The 21,818-nt window shown below is 40.3% G+C and overlaps 1 protein-coding gene across 1 annotated transcript in view; it reads right to left on the minus strand.

Moving 5' to 3' along the window:
* The window catches only part of poln (polymerase (DNA directed) nu), a 45,513-nt gene extending 23,857 nt beyond the window's left edge, over window positions 1-21,656 (minus strand). Inside the window, exons 1-13 of the mRNA XM_028563664.1 lie at window positions 21,336-21,656; window positions 20,918-21,087; window positions 20,570-20,682; window positions 19,835-19,971; window positions 19,359-19,427; window positions 19,198-19,258; window positions 18,706-18,770; window positions 15,056-15,139; window positions 14,748-14,843; window positions 14,466-14,522; window positions 14,115-14,171; window positions 12,535-12,600; window positions 690-747 (exon numbers count right to left, since the gene is read on the minus strand). Coding sequence (XP_028419465.1) covers window positions 690-747; window positions 12,535-12,600; window positions 14,115-14,171; window positions 14,466-14,522; window positions 14,748-14,843; window positions 15,056-15,139; window positions 18,706-18,770; window positions 19,198-19,258; window positions 19,359-19,427; window positions 19,835-19,971; window positions 20,570-20,682; window positions 20,918-21,087; window positions 21,336-21,656 — 1,354 coding nt within the window. The remainder of the gene's footprint in view (window positions 1-689; window positions 748-12,534; window positions 12,601-14,114; window positions 14,172-14,465; window positions 14,523-14,747; window positions 14,844-15,055; window positions 15,140-18,705; window positions 18,771-19,197; window positions 19,259-19,358; window positions 19,428-19,834; window positions 19,972-20,569; window positions 20,683-20,917; window positions 21,088-21,335) is intronic.
* Between the last annotated feature and the right edge of the window lie 162 nt (window positions 21,657-21,818).

Raw genomic sequence — 21,818 nt, forward strand, 5'->3', positions numbered from 1 at the left:
AATAATCAAATCTAAGATTGCCAAATTGATGCTTCTGTCCATATGGATATTTTGTTCTCCCCAAGCTGTCTTAAGAAAAACATTGTTCTCATAAAAGTAAACAGAGATATAACCTTTCAGGTGAAGGATGGGCTTCACACTCGATGTTACAAAAGTGATCAATTAAACACAGCTGTTCCTTTTTTCAGATATTTCAACTGGCTCTGTAACAGTTTACACACTATACAAGGGCCATTCTCACAATGAATCTTGGAACTTTGTTAATTAGCCTATCCTTTTTTGTCCTGATCAAACCGGCATAATTTTATACCAGACAACACAATGTCACCTCTTATAATAATATTTTATTACTGAATTACGTTAATTAGAACCTGATAGTATAACTATACACGGCTTACTGTGCAAATTTTAAATATCATCCTAAAATCAAATATGCAACATAAAATAAATATCAGAAGCCACAGTACAGATAAGACAAACACAAATGTTAAGGAGACACTTTTAGTGACTAGCCCTGGCTTCTGCAGACTTTTATCATCCTTATAAAGCCTCTTTACTAGCTCACTGCTCATCAGCTTTTTAGATGCCCTGAGAGATGTCCCTTGCGCCAACACACCCACACCCACACAAATGCCTCATTCTATAGAACGTGTGGGAGGTGTGCGTTAATGAGTGTGTGTGCACCTTACCTTCGATGTACTGCTTCTTGGTGATTTGAAGTGGCTGTCTTGGCAGGGCTTGGAAGTTCTAGGTAGAAAACACATTGTGTAAGCCTGTTGGAGTTAACTATTTCCCTGTGCAGTGTGTAGTTGTACTGCAACATTGTCTCATTAGTCATTACTCAATGGAAGTGGGTCACATTGTCAACATAGTGTTTTGTACAGATGAATTATTCCCTACTGCGTGGAAACCTAAATAAACTAATATAGCTCTACATAAGTGAGAAAGGTCAGCGGTATATATCTGCAGTCACTCCCAGCATGCTCCTTTGAGGCAGTAATGAAGGGATGGAAGAGGAGATGGAGCTGTGGAGGTGATAATCACTTTGTGTATTTCTGTGTATTATAATAAGATGATGTCATCCCTCTTCAAATGAGGCTGGTGGGAGTGCCTCCAACTACGTACTTCATTAAAACTGATTACTTTTTCTGTATAATTCTTTTAACTTCTGTACAGTATATTAAAAGCAACAAAAAAAAGTAAATGTTTTAACAACACACATTTCTATATTGCATCGTTATTTATTGTATTGTGTTCAAAGTATAGTTTAAAGGTAATGTTAAGGATTAAGCTACATGGATTATATACATTTTAACAAGTTGTTACTTCCCATTTGTTCAAACGTTTGTGCTCAAGTGACAGCCCTGTTTCTACGCATATATTGTACTAGGTGTAATGTACTTTAACAATTGCTGCTGCAGTGGCCCAATGTCCCTATGGTAACGAATACAACTCAAAGAGATACAACTTTTAACATTGGGACTCTGTAGCTACAGTTTTTAATATTGCTCCAATTAAATATTCAATGTCCTTTTCAGACACCTCCACAATCTAAACATATATTGCTGCCTGCTTAATGCTGCTTTTCCATTTAGACTTGCTTCTTGATTAGGGTTGGGTACCAAAACCCAGTTCCACTATGGAACCAGTTCCTATGCAAACGGTAGTTTTTGGACTGGATTGGAACGCAAATTTCGGTTCCGGTTGAAATATTTTTCCTCTGTCGCTCCGGACAGCGAGAGACTCTTTTTTTCTTTCTCCCCTTTCTGCCGAGTGGCGCACGTGCCTGCTCACGGTGTGTGTGAAGTGCGTGTCCGCGCTATTCTGCGACATGCACTCTACAATCCCTGCTGATAGACAGCTTTTTGTACGCGCCCCAAAACGGACGTAAAAATATCACACTTTCTCTGTAGTCTACCGTTAGCTAGCTACCGTAAATGTAGGCTACTTTTAAAATGCCATATTACTCCTCTGGGCTCACCAAAACGGACGTGAACGCAAATTAACCGTGATCGCTAGTAAACATATTATACTTGCTCTGCTAGTCTATTGTTCAGGACAAGAGCCTGTAGCCTGGTGGTGGGGGAGGCGGGACAGCAAATTGTCTGCCCTTTCAAACTCATACCTGGGTGTGTACAGACCTCTTGGACACCATCTGAGAGAGTTTTCTCCTGTGAAGGACATGCCATAAGTCAGGAGAGGTGTCCTATCTTGCCAGAGAAGGCAAATATGGTCATTTTTCTGCAAACGAACTGCTAAAGTTTGAAGCTGGTTGGCATACCAACTCAACATTTATTTTGTTGTTAGTTGTTAATAGTGTAACTGTTATTTGTTAAATTATTGTAGTTGTGTGTTAGGTGACTTAGGTTTACTTAATTTATATTTAAGTACCGTATTTTCCGCACTATAAGGCGCACCGGATTATAAGGCGCACCTTCAATGAACGGCCTATTTTAGAACTTTTTTCATATATAGGGCGCACCGGATTATAAGGCGCATAGAATAGAAGATACTGCAGTCAAACGTTTGACTGGGGTTGCGTTATACATCCACTAGATGGAGCTGTGCTAAAGGGAATGTCAACAAAACAGTCAGATAAAGTCAAACTTTATTAAGCGTTCTGACAACTCCGTTCACTCCCATTGTAACGTTGTTAATGTTAATGAATGTCATGCCCATATTGCATATCAATCGAAATGGTCTGCTCATTGGCTAAAAAGATAGACGGGTCTTATAGCATTTAAATCTAAGTGGTCCGAGAAAATGTTGATCGTCTCAACGTGGTCCCTGACATGTTGTCATCGGCTTGTCCGCTTCCATTGGCCATATCAGAGGCAAACCTGAACAATTGGCTAATATGAGCTACCAATCGAAAGCTTAGAAGCTAGGGAATACGATGACGCCCACATCGATCATGTAGCTGGGCAGAGAAGCTAGCGGAGATAACAAGTGCGGGAATGGAAAACTGTTTCGCGTTTTTCCGTTGTGATTCGGCCAGAAACTTCAACATAGTGAGGCGAACAGATCATTTTGGAATATAAAGCTTGGATATTACATTTCCTTGGACTCTTGTGGATTTATAAACGAAAACAGGTATGGATGCACTCTCGACACCTGCGCAGATTACGGCTGAATTGTTTTATTTTCTGTTACTTTGTAACAGTTGTGTAACTGCTATAAATCATCTTATGCTTTGTATGTGGGCTTAAATTAATCATTAGAGGCTAAGCTTTCAATTGGTGTGTCGCATGGCTGTATATTTTGAAGATTTAATGCTTTAAAGTTATAAAAACGCGAATGAGTAGAAGTTTAATCGAGGTTACAGCGACGCAGTGTCCCGTCAACGTGACAGTGATCCTTGAGAGGTTGATCCATATATAAGGCGCTCCGGATTATAAGGCGTACTGTCGTTTTTTTAGAAAATTAAAAGCTTTTAAGTGCGCCTTATAGTGCGGAAAATACGGTACTTTAAAATGTTAATATATTGTTAAATTTAAATAATTTTCAATAAAAAGAAACGTTTCTTTTATGTAATTTTTCAGTTTTTCAAGAATCGGTTTGGAATTGGAATCGTTTTAAAAGTACCGGTTTGCATCGGAATTGTAAAAATCCAAACGGTACCCAACCCTATTCTTGATGCAATCAAGAACAACTACACAGTACACACCACCATATAATGCATTAAATGAGATCCACCGGTGAGGTGCAGGGCAAAAAGGGGCTGGATACAACTGAAAAGAATGAAATGGTTAGCTGACATTAAGGAAAAACGAAAACGGAAAGCCATCCTGGGATTTTAGCCAACACTACAGATCTTTCAAGTTTTCAGACATACTGTACATCTTAAAATAGGAACAGCCTGATGCTCACTGGGCTCCTGGCCCACCATGCATCGACCCACTGAGTAATCTAAGACGTTGCTGATATAGACACACATACATAGAAAATTACACGTATGCAGTTTTCTTCTGCCTGAAGGAGGAAAAACAGCAAAGGTTATAAGGAACATCAGCCCAAATACACAGTGTAAGGGAGAGAAAAAAAGTGTGTTCAGACTCAGCAGTTCCATTTTAATCCCAGTCAATCCCATTGTATCCACTCTTTCAAACACACAAACAACTCAAGGTGTGTGATTATGTGTGTATAAGGAGGTTGTTAAAGGTTATTTACCAAGGACTTGCAGGATGCATTAATTAGTGTGTGTACATGGAAACACACACAGACAACAGTGGCTAACATGATGAAGGGGACTGGCAAAGACAGGGACATAGAAAGTGTTTCCCATCATGTTCAGAATCCAAACGTGTACGTGGGTGATTGGTTTGACCGATTGGTTTGACTACCATGAGTGTGCATGCTTGTGTGTGATCCAGAGAGAGAAAACAGCTCTCTGCTTTCAACACTCATTCATTATTCACTAGCTGGGGGTGGGGGTGGGGGTGTAAAGACAGGACTGCAGTGGCAGGGTGTGGCCGCCATCAGGGACCAGGCACCAATCACACACACACACACACACACACACACACACACACACAATGCTAAACTACTGTACATGAGGAAAAAGTGCAAGGTATTACAACTGTATGTTTCTGCTGTGGGTGTGTTGCCCTGTGATGTGACAGGTGATTCTGTGTGTCAGATGTCAATGCTCTGCTTTCCCATCATGGACAGTGTTGCAATGACGACAGCATAAATCAGTGCGCGCACACACACACACACACACACACACACACACACACACACACACACACACACACACACACACACACACACACACACACACACACACACACACACACACACACACACACACACACACACACACACACACACACACACACAGTGCTACAACTACTAACTACTTTCCAAGGTACACTCAGACCTTTTTCTCCAGCTTATACACACAAACCTTGCAACAGGAATACCACTTACAAACACAAAAAATACACGCACTGCACATTACAGGAAAGAAACACAAAAACATTTGTCAGACTACTGTAAGGACCAGCTCCAAGTTGCATCACACTGATCATAATTCAGACCTTCTCTCCAAAATATTGATTTGTTGAGAGGACATAACACACAAAGCTTTAGAAGGACCACAGATAATGGACAATACATTTAGGATCCAACCATCTAAATATTGTTAATAGCTTTTGTTGATTATTGTTATCTAAAAGCGAATGGTGCCCTGTGTTTTGATATGCAATCAAAACCTCCAGATGCTTTTAAAGAGAAAGTTAGATGTGAGCATGTGAAAGGAGAGATGGAATTAAGGGAAAAGACAAAGACAATTAAATAGATGGAAAGGCAGGGAAAAGAGAGAGGCGATTAAGATGCAAACGAGAAAAACGAGAAAAAAAGAGGAGCAGGAAAAAATATAAAAGAAATGTAGACTCCAGTACATGAGTGATTGCAGCATGAGAGAGGATGAATGAGACATTATAAAATATGAAATAGTCTGGGTCAGCTTGCTCTGTTCACTGCTGACTGTACAGTTTACACACACACAATCACTCTCCTCAGCACTGGTCAATCTACATAGTAACCTCAGTGTACACACACAACAATGCAGAGGATCAATGTCAATACACACACATACACACATACACACACACACACACACACACACACACACACACACACACACACACACACACACACACACACACACACACACACACACACACACACACACACACACACACACACACACACACACACACACAGATTGCAGTTACACAAGCATTTTTACACCATCTGTCTGTGCCAATGAAATGAAGTAGTGATCAGAAATGTAACCACAGACTGATAAAATGTTGCTTAATAATCTATTGCCGCATTTCCACTGCATGGTACTGCACAACTCTACTCAACCTTGACTCTTTTTGGTTATCCATTAGCAAAAGTTGTGGATATTACGTGGTACTTTTTTTGGAACCAACTCTGTCGAGGTTCAAAGCAAACTGAGCCGATACTAGAAGGCGGAGTCAAAACACTGCAAACAACTGATTGGTCAGAGAGAACTGTCACTAGCGTGATGCGAGACATCCTGCACAAACCCGCCATTTTTAGATAGTCAAGGTACCGACAATAGCGCCCGCAGATTGTTTATTCACCTCGCCCAAGATTTTGAAAATTTACAGCCAGCAAAACTAAAGCGTACAATTGACGAAGTGCAGACATCTTTGTTGAAGATGATGTCACTGCCGTTTCAAGGCGATCAGGTGAAAATCCCACGTACACTGAGGAGGTACTATTCGCAGTGGAAAATGAAATAGAGAAAAGCACAATATGTATGTACAGAAGCAACACATGCATGGTGTCTGTCCAACACATCTTAAAATGCAATATATGGTGATAATGACTTAGACCACATACAGTGTAGGTGTGTGTGGTATTGCAAGATGTTATCACCCTTACTGTGACATGAGGAACGGAGAACTAGTTCATCAGTGGACACTGTGTGAGGAAGACTGAGAGAGCCTTGTTAGAGTACACACACAAATTCACACAAATGTCCTTGTATTTAATTAATTTTGTCCTCCAAATGTGTAAAACTCAAACTGGTTCTTACAAATATAAGAGTTCAAGACACAGACAGCAAGCAAGCGATTACACAGTGTGTATGGCACATTAAAATGCACAGACGCACACAAACAGATACACATGAGCACTGGCACAGGACGGGCTCCATTAAATGGCGGCCGATGTTGTTCCTCCCCTAATTACATCAACGTGTTTGAATTACAGAGCTGACACAAATGCTGGTTTATTACCCTCTGTTGCACACATAAAAACACAGACAACATAAATATTCCTACGCTGTCAAACACAAAACACACACACTACTTGAAAATATGCCTGAGCAATTGACTGCCAAACACACCAACACACATGCTTGTGTTTTCCCCTCCTGGGCTCATTGACTTTTAATGGGCCACTTAATCATGCAGTTGCGCTTGTTTTTCGTGTTGTCTTTCCACAGCACCGTTCCTTATTCTACATAACAACCTGGTGTTTGTTCGTTTTAATGCCCCCCTTATGGCCTAATATGTGTTCACAATGGCCTGAAAATGAACGCGCAGCAGGTCTGCACGGAACGCACAAGAGCCTGACAATGAGACATGTTGCCAAACCGCCTGTTAGCATGGTTAACCCAGAGATTTCATGTTTTTAGATTAGCTTTGTTTGAAATATTAATGAAGGCTTGGTTAATGCTACTTCATTTGCAGGTAACTAAACAATCACTTAAAGCAAAGATATTTGGAGTTAGTGCAGGGGGGCCGACAAATTAGGTTAAAACATATTTTTTTGAAAGTTTATTTATTCAAAAATTAAAATATGTCTGAAAATATAATATTAATCCAGCAAATATAAATTGACCTATCTGTGAAAAAATACATTTCATTTACACATTGCAGATAAGCTTACTATAGATAAAGTAGCCACTATGGTAGCCATATAACTTAACTGTGCCTTCCACATATATGTTTAGCATTAAAACATGATGCATACATAATATATTAATATTCATTCATTTTCATCCATTCTGCCCAGTTTAACATGCAACTGAATTTGATACAGTATATGTACAGTAGTAGGGGGGCCTTACTCCATCTCTCTTTCAGCTAAGGGGTGCCTGGCCTAAAAAAGGTTTTCCCATAGAGGCAGGCAGATCTTTATTTTTAAAGGCCAGTTATTTCATGGATCCAGGATACTATGCATCCTGATAAAGTTCCCTTGGTCTTTGTAATTAAAATAGCCCCACATCATCACATACCCTTCACCATACCTAGAGACTGGCATGGGGTAGATTCCATAAAATCATCTCTCTATCATCTCTTTATCGGGATGCATAGTATCCAGGATACTATGCATCCTGATAAAGTTCCCTTGGTCTTTGGAATTAAAATAGCCCCACATCATCACATACCCTTCACCATACCTAGAGATTGGCATGGTTTTATGTCAGTTAGCCTAATAGCTAGTTTGATTTGCATTGAGAGATGATTTTATGGAAAGTACCCCATGCCAATCTCTAAGTATGGTGAAGGGCATGTGATGATGTGGGGCTTTTTTAATTCCAAAGGCCAAGGGAACTTTATCAGGATGCATAGTATCCTGGATCCATGAAATAACTGGCCTTTAAAAATAAAAATCTGCCTGACTCTATGGGAATTTAACATAGGGGTGTACTGACTTTTGTTGCCAGCGGTTTAGACATTAGTTATTTTGAGGGGACTGCACTGTTATACAAGCTGTAAACTTAATACTTTACATTGTAGCAAAGTGTCATTTCTTCAGTGTTGTCCCATTAAAAGATATAATGAAATATTTACTACAATGTGAGGGGTGTACTCACTTTTGTGAGATACTGTAAGTCTGCATGCCAATTCTTTTTTTCACACTGCTACATCAATGCATCTGGCACAATTACACACAGCGTGTGAGCGCAAATTGAATGAAAGACACTGCAAATTTCCCTGTGCTGTCATAAACATAAATCTGGCCCACAGAGAGACAGGGCGAGAGCCTCAGAGGAGTACTGCCATGTTAAACAGATGGGGACGACTGAATCACTGTGCTGGTGTGGGGCAATATAATCACACTGCACCAATTTATTGACTCGACATCACATGCACACATACAGACACACATGCATGTCTGCATGCCCACATTTAACACTGGGAAATTATCTCCATTCACACTGCAACCACAACCAAACACACCCGCCAAAATCCATCTGCTCAGCATGAAAGAGAGAGAGATCAGAACATGGCTGCAAAACCCACAGCCGGCTTATCCATTAGTTGGGAGTAGGGTGAGTAACTAGAAGGCACTAAGACCCAGGGTGGAAGCAGCTCCCTGCCATCAGTCGCTGTCCCTCTGAACTCTAAGATTGCTCCTGATAGCAGTGTTGAAAAAAGGTCAGTTTACCTAACAGTGGCCCTGGCTGATTGATATACAGTACTGGAGCAGATATGGGACTCTAGGAGCACTGCCCATGGCAATTTAATGTAGCCAGTAAGAATCTGTGATTTTACCCAAATGTCAGCATAATTTTTAATTTAGGTTACTGTCAAAATGACTGAATTACTTAGGAAAAAAGAGAGACTTCTGTCTATGATTAATTATGTGCTGCAGTCAAATTGTTTTCATGAATATTATATTCTTGTACTTAACTATTTACTTTGCACGGCAGCTGGAACATTGGTCCCACATTGGTAAATAAAATAAGATAAGTTTATGCCTGTCTGTGTGTATGCACCAGAGTGTGTTTAACACTGCCAGGGAGTCAGCAGAGAACATGGCACACACTTCAGTAAAGTGCTTAGATCAGCCTTGGGAAGACTTTCTGTAACTGTAAAACATTTAATGACTAAATACAGAGTTTGACAAGCCCTAAAGGTAACAGACACAGCTGCACAATCATAATGCAAAACACACACAACTTATTAACATATTGCCATATCAAATATCTTTCCTACATGACATTAGAAAAACGTGATCTGTCTAGAGTAAACATTGTACCATATGATTGTAACCTAGGCAATAAGTAAATCATGATAAGAGTGGTAAATGTGCACAATCTATAGATAAAATCCCTCAGTTGAATTTTAGAGATTTTGAGTCTTGCTGTAGGAGAAGATACACAAACAATTTAAATATTAAAAGAAGTCACCATTTAGAGTCAAACCCACTGCACTTCACCCTTTGACACTACAAAAGAAACAATGGTTTGACATATACCCAAAACTGACAGAACAGTCGGTATGTTGTTTTTTTTTGCAGGAGTGAGTGACTTTCATGCATTTGTGGGTGGCACGAATGTATATAAATCTTGGAACACCATAAAAGACTCAGGCACAAGCTGAACAGTGCATGGAGAAAGAGAGAGAGAGAGAGCAGATGATATAGGGCTGCATCAAGGACCCGGCCATATGAATATTGTTTCGGCTTTGAGTGCTACAAACAGTCAGGAAGAAGGCAGAGGAGAGAGAGAAATGAGCCAAGAGGAAGTTAAATCTTATCTGTCCTCTTTGGTTTCCCTGCTACACTATTTAGGATGTTAATGAGAGGAAAAGAGAATAAGAATGGGCAGGAATAAAGTATCATGTAGAAAAGGAGAGGAAAAATAGACTTGAGCGGAAGCTGATATTTTTGCTTCTAGCAGGTAAAAACAGATGAGGCAAAGCTCCACAGAGAGACTCACTTCTTGCAGCGCTTTAAACTCAGCACCAGTTTATGGCTGCCATGCTTTAATCCAGGCACCCCTTTGTTACTGCAGTGTGGATTCACCTCAATTGAACCCACAACAGATGAAAGCTAAACCCCTCTGCAGCACTCCTCATTTGAATGTGTGTGTGTATATATATGAACTGTATGTGTGTGCAGAGTGGTGAGCGGCAGGACAGCTGCCTATTTTTCCTTAACACAGAACTATAAATTGCAGCTTTCCCCCCTTCAAAGCAGTGGGAAGTGACATGTTATACACATGGAATAATAATAATAATAAGAAGAAAAAAGTCTAGAGGGAGTTGACTATTCTCCCTACTGGCTCTTTCTGATCTTCTCAATCTAATCAATGAAGCAGCAGAGTTTGTCTCCATGCTCTGTCACGAACTAAACTGAACATTTAAATAAATATATCACACGTCTGCCTATCTAGGCTTTTTTTTTTTATCATTCTATATGTAGGATTGCTGTCAAACTGGTTGTATCCCTTACTGATGATTAGTAATGGTGATTTAGGAAGTCAAGTCTTTAACAAATCAAACAATGAGCGTGGAGCTGAATCAGCTAATATTCCTGATTGCAATTTTGTGTTCTTTAACACTTTCATTGGGAACAAGTTATAGCACAACATAGGCATGAAACGCACTAAATACATAACCAGATACAAGCATCAACACACTTAATAGGAAGCTCAACCAAATCCCAGAACTGTGTTAGAGCAGAGCCGTGTTAAATTGCAGATGACCAACAGTCACATAAATCACTCCGTGACCGTACTTTCAATTCAATGTGTAGCTCACACACACAGCTGCAAATCGCTTAGAGAGATTAGAAAAGTTCAATGTCTCCACGGTTACGTATGTGTGTGAGCAGTGCTCAGTGACAGAACCACTGGACCCTGACAGCTAGGTAATGTTGAAATGAGCTATCGACCACACCATACTGAGGAGAGAGAGAGAGAGAGAGAGAGAGAGAGAGAGAGAGAGAGAGAGAGAGAGAGAGAGAGGTCTGTTTTTTTTATATATGTATTCTTCAGCACGTTGTGTCTGCATTTCATAGATTACTGCATGTACTTCTGCCAATAAAACATTATTTTTGGTGATCATTTCATGAATTCATTTCATGTTTTAGTTATTCTTTATGAAAACAAATTCTCAATTTGAATGTAAAATAGATCAATCCAACAATGCCTCTGCCATCAAAAAGCTGCAATAATGGTTAAAATTGATTGTTGTGTATTTTCTGATATTTCTGGTATTTTCTAAATGTTGTTTTAAAAGCTTTCTGAAACACTGTACATTTAAAGATACTTAATATTGACACCAAAAACTATGCACAGCTACAGTCAAAATACTAAAGCCCCCCTTCCCCTTCCCCTTCCATACGCACACAAAATCTCAACATCTATATTTGTAAGCAAGGATCTAGTATTTTGTATGTATGTTTTGTAATAACTGTGGTGTTAGCGTCATCAAACAATCTCTTTGAAAAGAGAAGTATGGAGAGAGAAAGCTAGATAAGCATAAAAAAACAAACAGGGATTATAAAAGAAGGGAAGAAAAGAAAATCCCATGGAATTAGGGATGTCACGAGAACCGGTACTTCGGTACCAAAATTCTGAAAATGTGCCGGTACTCATTTTTCCACAGTACTGTAATGTTTAAGTATTATTATTATTTTCTATTTTATTTATTTATTTTAACACACACCGTGGTATCGACTTTAGTATTGAGTATTGTGTACTTTTGTTGGTATCGGTACAAAATACTAGATTTTTGGTATCGTGACATCCCTACATGGAATGCTCATATTGAGATTTTTGAAGGTTATATAAAGGACCTGATGTTTCATACAGTGCTGAAACACCAAAACAGGACAGTCTTCTACTGTTTTGTTATGATTTTACACACCAACATGCAGAAGATATGTGTTTGATATTCTCGTTATCAGATGTTACCATTGATAAAAAAGTTAGTTAGTTTATGTATCCCAGATGCCAATAACTTGCCTGATTTTAACCAACACAGACACTCAGGTCCTTCTGTTTCCAGTATTGTGAGCTTGATGCGAGTATTGCAGACATGAACAGGTTCATGACATGCCGGCAGCAAACCTACTTTCCACACAGCCTGCTGTTCAGCACCATGGATAGCTCTGGTGACTGAACACTGTTGTCCTGCTGAAAAACAAGCAGGAGTAGCTCAAGCCTATAGCAGCCACTTAACAACCCGGATCAAAGAAAAAAAGATGAAGACAGAGAGAGATGTGTAGGAAAGGCAGTCAGGTCATACTTACTGGGTGCTTGGCTGAGACTCTCCCTGTCACCGAACTAGTCTGGTACCACGTAGAGGAAACGTAGTTCTGATGTGTTATTGAGAAAGACAGAGATGCAAAGGAGAGTCAGATATAAATAAACAGAGGGAAATTGAATACAATCCAACATGTTATGACATCAACTTTTAGAGGCTACAACTTTGCAAACCACAATTAAATACTTTCATCACATGATATACATGTTTCAATGAATCAGTAATGTTTCTATATAGCCGATTCCTATCCAACTCAGCTTGAAAACAACAGCTGTGATGCTCATTGCCATCGTTCCTCCAATTCTGCCTTTGGACCGACAAGCATCAACAATGCCATGTGAATGATTGATGCCCAATTTGAACAAGCTGTTTGTAGACTGTAGTGCCAGTTTAGTTGGGAAATAAGCAGGAAATGCAGCAATATTGTGCTCAGGGCTGCTGTTTAGTGATGTAACCCCAACATAAATGACATATCAGTATGTTGCTTGTTGCTAGAAGAACAGCTAGGAGATATGATAGGTGATATGAGACTAGATTCATTTGGCATGGTAGACCTTAATTATTGCTTTTTTCTAGTTGAAGGAAATTAACAGTGCAAGCTTTTACCTGCTTGGCCATAGTTTTCAGATTTAGTTTTTCTCAGAGACCATACTGACAAAAAAAACAGTATACTGTCTTTCTGTAGTTTGGATTTAATATGATATAAAACAACTAATACTCATTCACCTAAATACCACCACGTTTCATATCTGGGTTATGAGTAAAAACAAATCACATTTGTTTTTGTCAACAGCACCCTTCTCTAGCTGGGATTGTTGCTTGCTCTGTCCAAAAGACCACCAAATGAATCACCACCATCAGAAGCCAAAATGGCTTTAGACTCATTTGCAGAGTTGAGTAAGCACATATTGACAAACACAAGCTGCTACTCCCATACAGAGCCCCATGTGGAGGGGCAGTCAGACACAGAGCTTCATCTTTTATTTGCCAATTCAGTAAAGCAGTGGCAGTAAACAGGACCAACAGCTTGAAGAGACCAGGAAGATGTTTCACTATTAGTTACTACAGCAGGAGCATCCAGGCCTGTGAGTGCTCTCTGCTGTAGGGGTAGTGTTATCACACCTTTAGAGGTTGCAGCATGTACCCACGCTGTAGCTGTGCTAAACAAATATGAATAGCCCACAGCATTACCCTGTGGTTTTCAATTGTAGTACTAAGTACAGCAGAATAATGATTGTGACATTTACACCAGCAGCACCTTTGAAGGTGAAGAGGAACAACCCGGGTTTGTCTAGTAGCATATAAGCACTGTTCTAGTGCAATAAGGCAGAGCCTGCAGCATTCTCTCAGCTCTTGTTTTTACTTTTTTGTCTAGTTGTTCCAGCCTCAAGGAGAGAAGTCTAGAAAAATCCATATCTCAGAGTGAACAAAAAGGGGGTTACACAGTTGTGAAAGATCTTGTTTTTAAGACATTCTACTTGGTGAGTGTGTGTACCATTATTAGGTTTACATACATGGACAATTTTTCTTTAAACAGTAACTGCCTTAAACCCGCTGTAGGCTCACCTTGCTCATCATGCATGAGAGAATCCCATCAACAAAAGTGGACTTGATTTTGTGAACCTGGAGGTTACAATGCAGACAGTTAAAACCAACGGTTATACTTTGAGATGCTCTACTATTTCATACTTCCAAATCCATATACTTTATGTAAGCCCTCAAAAGACAGAGCTAAACATAATTCCTCCTAAATGGATTGTGTATAACATACCCTATCTAACTCCAACCTTAACATTTGATTTTGGTGGCAAAATAACCTTCTGCTTCAGACTTTAATAAGAAAAGCAAATCCTTTGCTAAACAATGTTTTTGACAATTATGGCACATGAATAAAAAGCAGCAGAGAACATGACTGACCTGTCTGTACTCTAGAATGATCTTTGGCAGAGGGTGCAGGTCTTGAAGCTGCAACAACTGCAACAAAAAAAAGACAGAAGAGAGAAAGAAAGCCTGTCTGACATGCGTGTGTGCCTCTGGATTCATCAGTATGAACGTGTCAGAGCACATAATACATTTCAAAAAAGATTGAGCTGGTTTTTCATAGATTAAAATGATTAAATCGACATATCTGTGTGTGTGTGTGTGTGTGTGTGTGTGTGTGTGTGTGTGTGTGTGTGTGTGTGCCTGTGTGTGCCATACTGCAGCTTCTGATGTTGACTGCTGTTGTTTGTTGATAGTCTTGGGAAGTTTCTTGTTCTCACAGCGCTTATGGAGGCACAGCTTCTCGAACAGGACCTTCAAACATTGTAAATCCACAATATCCATGAATCCACAATATTGAAAGATACACGCATAACACAGAAAAATACACAGATAGTGTGCATACATACAGTACATGCATTCACACACGCGCACAATATACAAAGATGGAGAGGTCATACATATTTTAAGCAAAAGCATACACACACATGCATACAACACACAGATGTACACGTTAAGGTACACACTGTTCGTAGTTGAGTGTTGCTGGTGACCAGGAATATTTGTCCAGCTGCTCGGTGGGCCTCCTGCTCCAGCTGCTTCATCTTAGCCTGACAGAGAGAGACAGCGAGAGAGAAAGACAGAGACAAAACAAGAGGAAGGAAAGAGACAGAGCGGGGAGGGAAGAGAAGATCAAGGTAAGACTGGGGTTGTTATGCAACATTAGTGGACCATAAGGACCATCAAGGGGCTTAAGTACAAAATGCTATGATACATGATAATTTCTGACATGTTACATAGTAGTTCATGTAAAAAAATACAGAAAAATTATTGCCCTGTTTAAGAGTTGTTGGTAAGTGAACCCAAACATAGAACACAGACCAGGAATCAGATAAAGTTTAACAAGTTTATTGCAGGAGTGACTGAAGTTATTTGAGGCAAGAATTGTTAATATGTGTAAGATAGAACTTGTCTAGTTTCTCCTTCCTTTCAATGGCCAAAGGCAAATCACTCTGTTAATCTGTCTAATGCACACATCAGTCACACATTAATTCCGACCATATAAACATACTGTATATCTATGAATTGCGACAACGGCAGCTGCTGCGCTGCAGTGCAGACTGTTATATCCTGCTGTTGAAGTCCTCCACAGTGAAATACAGTCACACTTTATACTGTTTGATGTTAGCTGTCAGCATTTTAACCGTGATGAATCCAGCTGCTAGCTAAAGGTAGGCTAACGTTACATGCTGTCAGGTGTAGTGTAAAGTCGAGCACCGAAATGAGGCACCGAAACTTTTGTTCTTATTCGGTCTCGTTACTACCGTTTACGTCGGCACCGGTTCCCTATTGGCACCGAGTTTCGGTACCCAACCCTAGCCACACAGCAAGCTCATTAGGATCACACACACAGACAAACTAACAAAAAGCATTAACTAAATCTGTCACACACACTCACAAATATACACACATTAGAAAAAAACAAATCCATATGTATATACTGTACAAGAACATACAGAGGCAAACAACTACACACACACACACACACACACACACACACACACACACACACACACACACACACACACACACACACACACACACACACACACACACACACACACACACACACACACACACACACACACACACACACACACAGGGTTTATTTAATGACTGCTGTGATAATCCAGTCAAATACAGAATGAACTTTATCTCTCAGGATGGGCAACACAGACAGCATGATAAACTCAGTGAGAGAGAGGAAGTGAAAGGATGAAAACTCGTAAAAGGAGGGACAGGGGAAAAGAAAGCATGATCAAAAGAAAGGGAGAGAGAAAAGAGAGGCTGTGATGAAGGATAAAAGGCAAGAAAGATAGGAACTAAAAATGCTCATGGGGAAAAAAGTGAGGGAAAGAAAAAGAGACTGATAGAGGAGAGTGAAAGGTAGAGGCACTTGACAAAAACATATGAAGATGAAAAAGGAATGCAGAGAGAGTGTGACAGACAGAAGTTAAAAGAATTCCTGCCCATTCAAAATACAGCCTAAACATGAACATTTCAGTTTTTTATTACTGGGGTAACACCCACACACCAGCAGCTCATTACAAGTCTGACTGAAGTAGAAAACACTGCTTAACAACTTGACAAGCAAACAAGAAAATGAGGGAGAGAGAGAAATAGGGGCAAGACTAGGCAACAGCAGGGAGTGCTGTGGCTGGACCTTGATAGAAAATGGCATTTGAAACAAACATACATCAGTCAGAGGAGTGAGACTGTTACAGAAAGAACTAGACAAGATGATGGGCAGAGGCGGGAGAAGCAACAATGGCAGAAAGAGCAATGAAGGAGAGGAGGGTGGAGAGAGAAGACAGATATAAAGAGAGAGAAAGTGGAGGAGGTGGCAGACATGTACCAAAATATGTACTTCTCTCTCTGTCTTAGCCCAGAGCAGACAGTGATGCTCCTTCCTGCAGCACAGCTTCCTGAAGGAAAAGGATAGCCTCTCCATCCTATTTATAGTAACACAGCCAGCAAGATACTAAAAGACTCTCTCTACACAACACCCCTGCTGGCACTTGCAAGTAGTTGTAATTGGGTTTGCGAGTGTGTGTTTGTCTATGACTGCCTGAAAACGTGTATTCCTTAGCATGCATGTGTCCACAACATCTGTATGTCTGTCTTTGTGTGTTCATAATCGCTCTCAAATATAGTCTCCAGAATTGGTTTTTATCTGCATGTAAACAGGACAGGTCCCCAGAGAATGTCCACCCACCACATAACTAATCCTACCCAGAAGAAGAAAAGGAGAAATTATATTTTTCTTTCCTTCTCAGGCTCTTTTTTTCCAGACATCTCTCCTGTTTCTCATATCCCCCCACTGTTTGGCTTCCATTTGTATTAATACAGCAGCTGTCTAACGCACTGTGGTTCAGCAGCCGGTCTTAAAAATGCAATCAGCTAAGAATGATGCAGTACAAATGTGAGCTGACCCTGAACATCATACCTACACAAAGGCCAGCACCAAAATGAAGTTTCCAGGGGAGCGACTCCATTAAGTTTGTTTGATATAAACACATGGAAGCTGTTACATAAGGCTCCGACACATTTTGCTTATTCATTGCATAATGCCTTTTAGGATTTGCCTTAATAACTTAGGGTTATTTCTATACAAACTCACTGAAATGAAAAGAAATTAATAATACATAGTTATTTCTTAGAAAGGAATCACTTTTAAAACCCTTACAATGTCCTATTTTGGTGTAGAACATTCAGAGTGCCTCAAGATCCAGTTTTGCACACTGAATTTTTTAAAAGTCGGTCTTATTTTTTTAAAGAAATATACATAGAATACTGTTATACTAGCTTAAGCATTGACACTCTTTTATCTAAAAGTCCCTACCACCATAAAAATGAAGCAAGCCTGGTGGCCCACCGGGCCTAAGTTTCCCCCCACCAGGCCTAAGCCATTGGGAGTTATTAATATAAGTTTTTTTTTTAAACTACAGTTACAGTGGGGTGGCTCGGGGCTGCTGCAGTATTTTACTTAAAGGTGCTGTAGGTAGGATTGCAAAGATCCAGGACTTAGCCAAAAAATGTGAACATCGACAACTTCTTAGTTCCTCCCCCCTTTCCGCTAAAGCCCAAAACGGTCTCCTAAGCCCCTCCCCCCACAAGGGAGAATGAATGTGTGTGCATGAGCAGTGATTGACACGCAGTTAGACACCCCCCTGGCCCTGATTGGTGCATCTGAACAGGTAGCTGTGGATTTTTGCAAATCACACTACAGGCTGTAGGTGGTGCCAGAGGAGACAGATTTTTTTTAAATTACCTGCTTCATGTAGTTCTACTCGAACATAGGGTCAGTTTCAGCAAATATGACAGAAAGTTAGTTTTATAAGTCTTACCAACGGCACTTTTAAAACAAGGCAGTGAAACAGATGAATTTAATTACTTGCAATTTGCCTGTCTATGTTTAAACACACTGAGCAGAATGTCTGGTGGGACATTAACATCAGCCATGAGGCAAACGTTGATGACTCCTGGCCGTGAGAGATAAGTTTATCTACCTTGCCAGCAGCAAAATGAAAAACTTTTGGACAAACTGTTCTGCTCTATTCATTAATTCCATTATGGTATTCAATGTACCACAAAGGTTGTTGACTTTCTGCCTTACCCCCAGCAGGTTTGAAGTTCTCTTAAGAGCTTCTTTGTCCACATGGATGTGATGGCTCTCCATGGCTGAAACAACACAAGTATTTACTGCTCCACAGGACCTGACACAGTAATTATGGCTACTACTAACAGAGGGTTAATATGACTGTAGAAACCGGATTTAAAGGTTAATTTGAAAAGAACGGGCCGTGTAAAACAATATGTATGCAGCTCTATTGATTGAATTAGATCATTTACAATGTTTATTAATGCAATATTGTCTCTTAGTCATAGCCTAAACAAAAACTCCAAGTATGAACCAAAAACCAACCAATATTGCATGCTTCTAATGCAGCCTAACACAAATGTGTTACAACCTGCACTTTATTTTGGTTATTCAGGGATATTTCTTCAAGAAAAATGCACTGCATATGGGGGAAAAAACTGAAAAGGTTTATAGTATTTCATAAATATGTGCTTACTCTCTACTGAAAGAAAAAAAAACTGTTATCACCTGCCAAAACAGAGATCATGCTGAGCTCCATGTCTGAGTACAGCTCCCACAGCCCCTGGCTCTACACACAAAAAAGTCAGGTGATGTGTTGTGTATCTATACAGTATGTACAGGTGTGTGTGTGTGTGTGTGTGTGTGTGTGTGTGTGTACATCAACTAACCTGTAGTTTAAAGCATAGCTTCATGTTAAGACAGTAGAGTGAATAGAGACCTGAGATGACCTGAGAAACCTGAGTGAGACAAACAGAGAAAAAAAAAAGAGTAGGTGGGGAGGAACATACTCAGCTTGCTTTCTAAAAGATTATGTGGATTTACTACTTGTGTTCAGGGAAGAATAGGCCGTCCAGGTACTAGGCAATGAGTGCTTAAATGGAGTATGAACTGTCTTCAATGCCTCTCTATCCTCTCAAGGACAGATTTCTAAATGTAAATTCCAGCCACTGTCTATTGGTGGGGTGAAGTGTTGACTTGTGTCCCTCAACATATGACCACTAGACCAATGTGTCTCAGCATTAATCATGCTGTCCTTCAAAACACTGAAACACCTACCAGCTCCAAGGATTTGTTCTGTAGGTCACCCTGATGCCTTAACAGGGAATTGTCCTACTTGGATCCATAAATTCACATCTTAACTAACCTTCTTGGTACCCAGGGCAGGTGTTGTATGGGGTCTTTTGCTGTGTTTATTGAGAAGGTCCGGGTAACAGGAGGAGGGATTTGTAGGATCCAGAAGCCACCCTGACACCTGTGGGTCCTGGATATGACAGCCTGCCACTGGAGAGAGAGTATGATATTGAGCAGTATTCAATATGCTGTACTGCATACTGATGAGACATTGGCACCACATTTTGGAGATTACAGCACATCAATAAAACATAAAAATGTGTACACATTTGTATTGTGACTCGTTAAAAATGTCTGATGCAGGAGTGGTTTGACGAGTGTCCGTGCTGTTCCTTTTCTTCTGTGAAAACTTGTCATTACTGAAATCATTGTAATCAATGCAATTCAAGCTTTCTACAGCTGCTATTGTTTGTGAACAATGAAACTACAAACATTCCACTGTTTTGTGTCTTTGATTGTTGTATTTTCACACTAATTGTTTGTGCCTGGGATGTTTTGGCTCATTATGTTGACAACAATGGAATAACGAAATATTGAGAAGAAACTACAAACTTTTAACAACCACCTTTCAAACCTGAGTGTTGGATACATTTTGGGTGAACTATCATTTCAGCAAAGGACGTGACTTAAGTCCTTGATAAATAATGAAGGTGATGAAAGTAGTGTTTTGAAGTAAACAATTGGAACTGGATGTGTTTCTATGTGTGTATGTGCATTTATGCATGTATGTGGGTAGGGTTAGGGATGCCTTGTTTCCAGCTGAGGTCTCGTCCGTAAAACTGCAGAGCTGTACGAAGCAAATCCTTGGCTTTATAGCACACCACCAGTTGGGATCTTGATAGCACCTGTAGCAATATATCTCTATGGAACACAGACAGACACACACCTATGTACTCCGGTTTCAAAACTACATAAGTATGACACTTTTTTGATGATGCAAAAGCAAAAATGGACATACACTAAACATACACTTGAAATTCACACATATTTACTCTCACTTCACTCACTTCACTTCACTTCACTCACTCACTCACTCACTCACTCACTCACTCACTCACTCACTCACTCACTCACTCACTCACTCACACACACACACCTAGTAAAGAGCTCCTGGCTCTGGCGTTTGTGTTGCTGGGCCCATGCAGGTGTGTGCTCTAGTTTTAAGTAGACCAGACTGTCATTTGGCCCGAGCGTGTCCTCTGGTGTGCTGCGGTCAACACTGTTCTTCATCAGTATGAGGAGGCCACACACTGCTTGAGTGAGCTTCTTTATCAAGGATCAAAGAGGGGGTTAACAGTTAATGAAGCGGTTAAGCCACAAGAGTAAATGGTTTACACTAATCTTATAACAACTGGTACAGATAGTTGGCACAAGGCAAAGCTAGAGTCTGTCTTCCTTTACAGATGCAAAGGAAAACTTAAACAGTCACTTAAAATTGTTCAATTTAACTTAGCAAATCATGATGTAAAGTCTTCGAATTTTATCAGCTGCAAAAATTGACCAGCTCTGCTTACCTGTTCTAGGTCTAACTGAGTTGTTCCATCTCGGTACACTAAGGTTAGCACCAGCGCCTTGGTCTTTCCCACCTTCTCAAGCATTTGCATCTTCTCGTCTAGTTTCATTTTACCAGAATCCTTTACTCTAGGATCAGACGTCAGGGCTGCAGTCAGACAGCCAGCTTTGGATTGGTTCTGGGGCTCATTACAATTAGCCTCCTCGTGGGATAACTTTGGCCCATTTATTCCCTGGTCAGGCCCACATTTGGCCCGCTTGAGTCGTTTGCAGGTCACAGAAGATGGGGTCCTAGCTGATTCAGGGCACCTTCCTTCCACCATACTCTGCCGGATTTGTCGAGTTTGCTTTGGGCCATATGGGTCTTTATGTACCCCTAACCCTTTTCCTGTCTTATGTAAAGGACTGACTTCAGTCTGTGGTTTTGGGGTTACAGCTGGAAGTTCAGGGATAGAGGTCCCGGGCTTGGCTCTCTTCAGCTCATT

This window comes from Perca flavescens, chromosome 19 (assembly GCF_004354835.1).
Source record: "Perca flavescens isolate YP-PL-M2 chromosome 19, PFLA_1.0, whole genome shotgun sequence".
NCBI classification, from domain to species: domain Eukaryota; kingdom Metazoa; phylum Chordata; class Actinopteri; order Perciformes; family Percidae; genus Perca; species Perca flavescens.